The sequence below is a fragment of the Abrus precatorius genome, unplaced genomic scaffold, assembly GCF_003935025.1.
Source record: "Abrus precatorius isolate BTA unplaced genomic scaffold, Abrus_2018 Scaffold4, whole genome shotgun sequence".
Lineage (NCBI taxonomy): Eukaryota > Viridiplantae > Streptophyta > Magnoliopsida > Fabales > Fabaceae > Abrus > Abrus precatorius.
Window position 1 is genome coordinate 15,166,312 of NW_020874384.1, and position 7,361 is coordinate 15,173,672.

Consider the following 7,361-nt stretch of genomic DNA (forward strand, 5'->3'; position numbering starts at 1 on the left):
GATTTCAAAATCCTTATTGTCTATTTTTTGTTTAAGAAAAATTATTATCACCAATCAAGACAGTTTCGCTCGAAGTGACTTAATAGTGCTATACTTGCTCGTATGGCGCATCAATTTTGACCTGTCAAGTAAAATGCTTCGTACGGTGTATCTTTAGAGAGCCATTGCAGGAGACAAACGATAAAAAAATTCAAAGAAAATTAATTGTGTTCTCAACTGACACGAGTTCAAATCTTTCTATAAGCATAAAAAATCTGGTTTTGTAGATTTTCTCTCCAAGGAAAATCCCTAGTGTCCAAGGACTGATTGAGCAGCTAAGATTAAGATTAAGATTAAGTTAGGATCGTGTAGTTAAAAACTTCTGGTCTCTCCTGAATATGTCGTTAGCATCATTTTCGGTAACGTTGAACTTGGTTATCGCATTCCACACATTTCAAGCAAAAAAAGTATGTTTACAGATCGCTTGGGTTGTTCCATGTGATGGCAAGTAGTTTGCTTTCGCCGACAATAATACGGTGCCCTTTTGCTTTTCAAAAGCGTTAACCACATCTCCTAGAACTACTTTCAAAACAACTAAATAATAAATTTTTATACAAAAAAATAATTATATAAAAAATGTGAAGCATAATAAATATAAAAAATATATTATTTTTAAATACTTATAATTAATCTAAGCAACTACAATAAACAAAACCATTTTTGGGGGGAGCGGGTGGGGAGCAATACTGATGGAATGAAGATCCAAGTTCCGACTTAGCTACACCTTTTTAATTTTTTATTTTGATTTTTGTCCTTTTAACAAGTAAACTAGATAATTGTCTACTATCACTCTTCGAAAGCGATACATATCCTAATGTAGTGCCTCATATTCAACTGCTTCGCATATATTATTATGGTACATAGCAATTTATATAGTAGTTTATCAAAATTAAGCATTTGGAAGAATATCATCGCCTGAAAGAATTAAAAGAAATATGAAGATGGGAATACATTTGAGAATTTACCCTTTGCAGATTTTGATGCATTGCCTAAATCAGAAACAGTATTGGTGGACATCAAATTAGCCCCTAGACGTAACATCCACCGATTACCTAAGCTGTGTATAATGTTGAAACTCAAACACGTCGATCATTTTTTGTTATTCTCGGAGGACCTATTTCTCTCAAAGAAATAAGGCTGCATACTTTACAACAGCAAAAAATTTGCCCCCGCAAATATTTTTTCGTGCAAGAGAATTCGGGAAACAAAACCAGTAACCTGTTCCTGTCTTGCCCGGCGACGTAATGCATTAGTGCCACTGGTGGCTAACTGATGCACCCATCTATTCAGTGATGAACCAATACCAAATATGGGCAAACTGTCATGAACAAAAGCTAAGTTAATTTGGCTTCCCATGAGATTAAAGCTATAAAGCATTCTTAAACAACATGAATTTCACGTTGATGCCAGGCCAAAAGGGGTGACAAACTTTCTCTAGTTAACAACATTCTATTTTCTAAAGTATCACTAAAAGATATTAGAATTTAGAAGTGAACGGCATTCTGCATTTTGCTTAAGCATTACAAGTAAGATTCTATATATCACTCTACAAATCAGATCATACCTATGACACACTCACAAAAGAATTGGAGGATTACTTGACAGGTATGACAGCATCTAGGTTTTTCTGAAGCATCCAACCTTTAGGGTAAACTATATTATGAGCATCCAAATGGAGATGCCAATTCAATATTTTTGAACACCCAGGAGGTGAACCTTCCATTTGACTTTCATCTTCCATCAATTGTTCAATGAAGGTGGTTTCCTGCCAAACCATAAGTAATATCAGTTTAATGATTGTAAAAATAGCAGATGATATTAAGCATAAAAATATAAAACAATAATAGCAAGGACATCTGAACATATTAATAGGGTGAGACCGATTGAAGAGTAAGGATAGGAGGCATACTTGAAAACCCTCCTTCACTGTGTCGAGCTGTCGTATAGGAGTTGAAGTAGGGCGTCGCCATCTTTTTGGATCCCACAAGATTGTGCTGTTAAATGCAAAGCCAGACATATCAACATGAAATCTGCGAAGTCTTCTACTTTTCTCATTTGTATGCCATCCAATCACTTGGCTTGCATTGCATACAGGACCCTCCAAAATGGCCTTGTTCTTGCTCGGTGAAAGCATGGCTACAGGCCAAGTCCCAAAGCGGCTACAAAACCAGCTCAACATTAGAAAATTATTAATATACAAGTGAGGACACAGATAAAAAGGAAGCATTGAATATGTAAAAGTTTAACGATGTACAGAATGGCTGATAAAACGGGGTGGTTGAAAATGAAAACATCAAAATATTATTATATGTTTCACACATAGAAAACCAATGGATGTGACTCAAAGAAAGCTTAACATTAACAATTCCAAATATTTGAATTCAATTCGGTAACCTTTGGCATGCCCTTTTTTAATCTTAAAAACTACTTCAAAGCTGAAGTTAAAAATAATACTTTTTTTTTTCAGTTAAAACTACTCTAAACCGTACAGAGAATAGTGCCAAAAGAAAGCTATTTTATGGGACAGAATCTCATCCCATTAGCTTATTTTTTGCCATACTTGTCCTTTAAGAAGAAAATAAGTCCAAAAAAGGTCAGGCCTGAGGCCAGTCACTACCTTAATCATGAAAGTGGAATTTGCCAATATTGGTTCTGTTTCTTCAACAAAAGGGAAATGCAATCAAGACATTACAATCAAAGGGATGATGTGATTTCCAACAATGGTTGGCTCAACTGGTAAAATCAAATGGCTTCGACAAAAAGGTCTTGGATTTAATTCACATGAATGATCCTTCATTGGTAGGTCATTTATTAGAACCACTGCAAACCCCCCAATTGAGGCTTGTGACATGCTCTCACCTTGGAATGGAACCTCCTTTTTCAAAACCTTTGGCAAAAATGAGGGAAAATGTATAGGTGTATTTTCAGTTGGTTTTAGGCTTTTGTTCAACTGATATGCTTTTGACTAAGAATTACATGAATGCCACCTTCTGTGTTTCCTGTTTCCAAGAAACTACGGAAATGGTCAAAATAAGATTTTGTTGCTTTCACCTTTTCCTTTACAAATTCTTGAAAACAAGAAATAAAGTGAAAACGGGGTAACCTTTTAGGTTATGAGTGAAAACATACCAATTGACAAGAAAAACAAAAAAAAAACCACCCCCAAAAAAAAAAAGAAAAAAAAAAACCTCTTATAGTCTTGCTCTTAATACAAGAAGGTAAAACTACTGAACACATGGTTCAAATTTCTAGTAATTAAATATATAGGTAATCCATTTAGCCACAAACCAAATAGTGTTTCAACATTGTTTTCTGCTCTACTGAAAAACTAGGACACAGAAGATTCTGGAGTAAAGATTAACTTTATCACGGATATAAAGGGAAAAAATACGATCAAATATGTCAATTACATAATTTCAAAGGTAAAAGAAAGTAGCAATCAACAACATAACAAATAACAGGTATAATTACTTTATTAATGAAAGAAGCAAAATACCCTAAAACAAAAGTTACAGATTTAGTCTACTATTAAAATCACAACCTATACAATTAGGAGTAAACTCCCAAATTCATTCCTCAAATTTGGCAGTGAACACATTAATTCCTAAGAATGAAAAACCCCGCCTTATTAACCACAAAAGTCAAACATATTAGTCCTTCTCAGTCAGGAAACCCAAATTTGCGGAGAATGAATTTCCCGATTCACTCCACAAATTAGTTACAAACATATCATTATGGAATTCAGCCAACAAATTTGAAGAAAATAACAAACACGTGAACAACTAAAAAAACTCATATTAACGAAAAAGTAACTGAAACTCACAATTATTTAATTTTAGACGTTTACAGGAAGAAGTTAAGCCAAAAAGCCAAATGCCCCCAAAAATCAGGCATGCCACCTGCTTCGAGACAGGGGTACCTTAATGCAACAAACAAAAGCCAACAAACAAAGGTCGCATACTACTCGCAACAAGCCAACAACAAAACCTCAAAAACATGCGAGACAATATAGATCAAATGCAAGCCCATCATCACTACAGGAACTCAAAGTCGAAACACAAAGGGAAAAACCAAATGAAACAAAAAAACAACAATGCAATCAATTAAGAGAAGTTAAGTACCTAATATCTCTCAAGACGTCAAACAACTCGAGAGAATACACATTATCATCATCCGCAAAGTAAACAATGCCATCAAGTCTATGACGCTCAATGTGCTCCAACGCTGTGTTCCTCTGATGAACCCCTCTATCCTTCACATCCGTCAAATTCTTAGCACACACCAAATGCCTATACATCATACCCGTTTTCCTAAGTACTGCCGCAGTCTCCATCGATGCCGAATTCATTTCCACCACAATCCACAGAACCGGCGGCGGCACCAAACGCAACACCTGACCCAACCTATTCAAGAAATACGCCTGAAAAGCGCGTCCATAGGTAGGAGTCACTACAATCAACTGCTTCCTCGGCACGAAATCAAACTTCTCCGTCGCCAAACTCCGCTTCTCCGCACTCAGACTCACCGGATCCACCACGAAACCCTCCTCATCCTCCTCAACGCGATTCTTCAGAACGCGATCTTGACGAAGCAGTTGCGCATTCGCGTGCGGCGGCTTCATCTCGAAAGAGATATCCTGTGAGCGAATGTCCTCCACCACGTGACCGAAAGGGAACATGCCTAACAAAAACCCTACAAAGAAACAAAGCAAGCACCGGAACACGGCGCGTCTCCATAGACCTTTCCGACCGTACCGTCGCATGAATACGCCGCCGATGAGTCGCCTGAACGCGGCGGCGAGCGCCGGCAGCGGCGACGAGTACTTTGTGTTGGAGGATGAAAGCTTGTGTGAAGGCGAAGAAACCGAAAACGCAGCGTTTAGGTACTGGCGATCGTGATACGCCGGCGACAGAGTCCGACGGAACGATGCCATTAATTTACCTCACGCCGAGAAAAAAATTAAAAATGAAAAATGAAATTATGGCGGTAACTTACATGAGGAGGGAAACAGGAACGAGTAGAACGGGAGAAAGATCGAAAACCCTAAAAAGGTAACTTTGTGAGAATCAAATCTGAGAGAGAGAACTTAGTGAGAGTGAGAGATCTATTGCTGAATGCAAGTTATGAGTTGCTTCCTATTTTCTGCATTCATCAAGGAAGAAAGAAATTACTGCTATTTCTGGGTCGGATTCGGTTTCGGATTCGGATTCGGGTACAATGTCTAAAAGAATTTAATAAATAATAAACTCTCCTATTTTCAATTTATTTTTCCGGGAAAATAATTAATTCCTTTCTCACAACGCATAATTGAACGACCTGGGTTACTCTCTCTATCTTTATTTTAATTCTTTTATTTATTAATATAAAAAAAAACAAAAAAACCTTATATATACTATTCGCGGCGTAGTTCCATCTGTAACCTTTGTATTGTTAAAATTAATTGAATTAACTGCCCTATAACAAGTAAATTGTATATGTATGTAAAAATAATCTGTATTTAAGAATCTTTATACTGAAATAGCGAAAGCGATTGGCTAAAAAAAATAAAGTTGCAAATATTTTAATATATTTAATGATCTAATTTTGGAAAATTAAAATCTCGTGTACTTTGTCTAAAATTATAGTGAAATCCACGTGTTAAATCGGGGGTAATGATAGGTTTCGTTGGACCTTATAATTCAACTAATCTGGGTTTAATTAATCACAAAATACGAATTAAGTTGATTTTCGTTTAACTTTACTTGACGTAATCTGACTTCCATTAGTTCAATGATTTTTTTTTTCAGCATTATTAGATGTATATTAAAATCCAAATCTCCCGTGCGATTTTCATAAATTATGATTTTCTATTTTGTAACAAATAATTAATTTATGAAATGATTATTTGAAAAGAACAAAAAATCCAATTAAAAGGAAAAAGGTAAATGCAAGTTTTGACGAAACTTACGTAAAATTCATCTATTAATAAATAAAGTGCTAAAAATTAAAGCATTATTAAGGATGGAGATCAAACTATTATAAGATAGTTCTTGTGAAAATTACTTTTTAAATATTTTTTAATATTAAAGTTTATAAATTTAATTATTAGATTAAATGTTTTATACAAATAGATTAAGTAAAAAAAGTTTGCATAAATAAAAAATAATTGCTGCTGTATCAAGCAGCTTAGTATTTTACAAAGAATTATTTAAAATTTTAAGAAGATAAGTACATATTAACCGTAAAATATTATCTTTAAAATTAATACATAATTAATATGTTTATATCATATTATTTAATAGTTAAATTTATAAAATTTATATTTTTAAAATCATCAGATTAATTAATTTTTACGATACTTATTTTTAGAGTAACTTAATTGTCATCCTTGTATAAAAACATTGATGTGATATAATTTTAAAACTTTTGGCCATAAAAAAGGGAAGTTATAGGCTATTATACGGTTCAAATAAAAAAAAAGAAGAATTAATGAAAGAAAGCAAATATGATAAAATCCTGAAATTATTTGGTTATAAAAGGACCAATAAGAATAATGTTTTTGCGTAATTATTTAAAAAGAAAACATAACATTCCAATGATATTGTTTGCCCATTTAATTGGAAGAATGGATAGCTTTACGACAGCGTAATCAATTCAGGTTTCTCAATATATGTCGTAAATGGTTTCTTAAATGGTCGGATACGGCGCTGGTTATGTGTATTTAAGTCTGAAAAGCCATGGTCCTAACTTCCATGCGCCATCTTCCCACAACTCTTTTTTTTTCTATTTATTGTCTACTAAAAAAACAGTTTTATTTCTTAAATCATTAAATATATGTATATATATATATATATATTATGTGATATTTATATTAATTTTTATATATATATTTTTTTTTTAATATTTTGTACACTTACCATAAATGAGAGAGGAAGGGCAATAAAATTTATATTAAACATTTATTGATATTTTTTACATGAATAAGAATATCAACTACATTCCTTAATTTGTGTATTGTCGTCGTAAATGGACTAGTAAAATGAAACTGGAAAAATATGCTTTTTAAGAATTTAAGATAATGTTAATTATAAATTTTTTAATTCTACACTTACCATAAATAAGAGAGAAACAATAATACAAATTATATTAAAAAGTCAACAACAATTTAAATATAAATTAACACATTACTCGCATTCCTCAATATATACGTATATTTTAAGTAAATAGAATATATATATATATATATATTCATTTATTGATTGTTAATATTGTGAAATTATTACTATTACAGTATTTCTATCATCAATGCTTTACAAATTTGGCAAACGAACAGTCAAAGTATA

The 7,361-nt window shown here is 33.1% G+C and overlaps 1 protein-coding gene across 4 annotated transcripts; it reads right to left on the reverse strand.

Annotated features, from left to right (window-relative positions):
- Positions 1–850: 850 nt before the first annotated feature.
- Positions 851–5,164, reverse strand: LOC113865282 (probable beta-1,4-xylosyltransferase IRX9H). 4 transcript variants are annotated; one of them, XM_027499730.1, is made up of 4 exons: positions 4,161–5,164; positions 1,949–2,198; positions 1,604–1,804; positions 851–1,357 (listed from the first exon to the last, which is right to left on the reverse strand). In XM_027499730.1, exons 1-3 carry the CDS (start codon positions 4,970–4,972, stop codon positions 1,634–1,636), a joined length of 1,233 nt encoding a protein of 410 aa, XP_027355531.1. In that variant the 5' UTR covers positions 4,973–5,164; the 3' UTR covers positions 851–1,357; positions 1,604–1,633. The 4 variants fall into 4 exon arrangements, with proteins under 4 accessions (XP_027355531.1, XP_027355530.1, XP_027355533.1 ...); XM_027499729.1 differs by having other exon boundaries at positions 853–1,357; positions 1,638–1,804; XM_027499732.1 differs by having other exon boundaries at positions 1,199–1,357; positions 1,681–1,804.
- Positions 5,165–7,361: the final 2,197 nt, after the last annotated feature.

Bases quoted from the DNA above. Each gene is read 5' to 3' on its own strand.
- LOC113865282 (XM_027499729.1), bottom strand. From the start codon at position 4,972: ATGGCATCGTTCCGTCGGACTCTGTCGCCGGCGTATCACGATCGCCAG. The intron at 1,805-1,948 runs GTATGCCTCCTA...ATGGTTTGGCAG, and splicing joins CAGTGAAGGAGGGTTTTCAA to GAAACCACCTTCATTGAACA. The intron at 1,358-1,637 runs GTAATCCTCCAA...TGTTCATGACAG, and splicing joins GATGCTGTCATACCTGTCAA to TTTGCCCATATTTGGTATTG.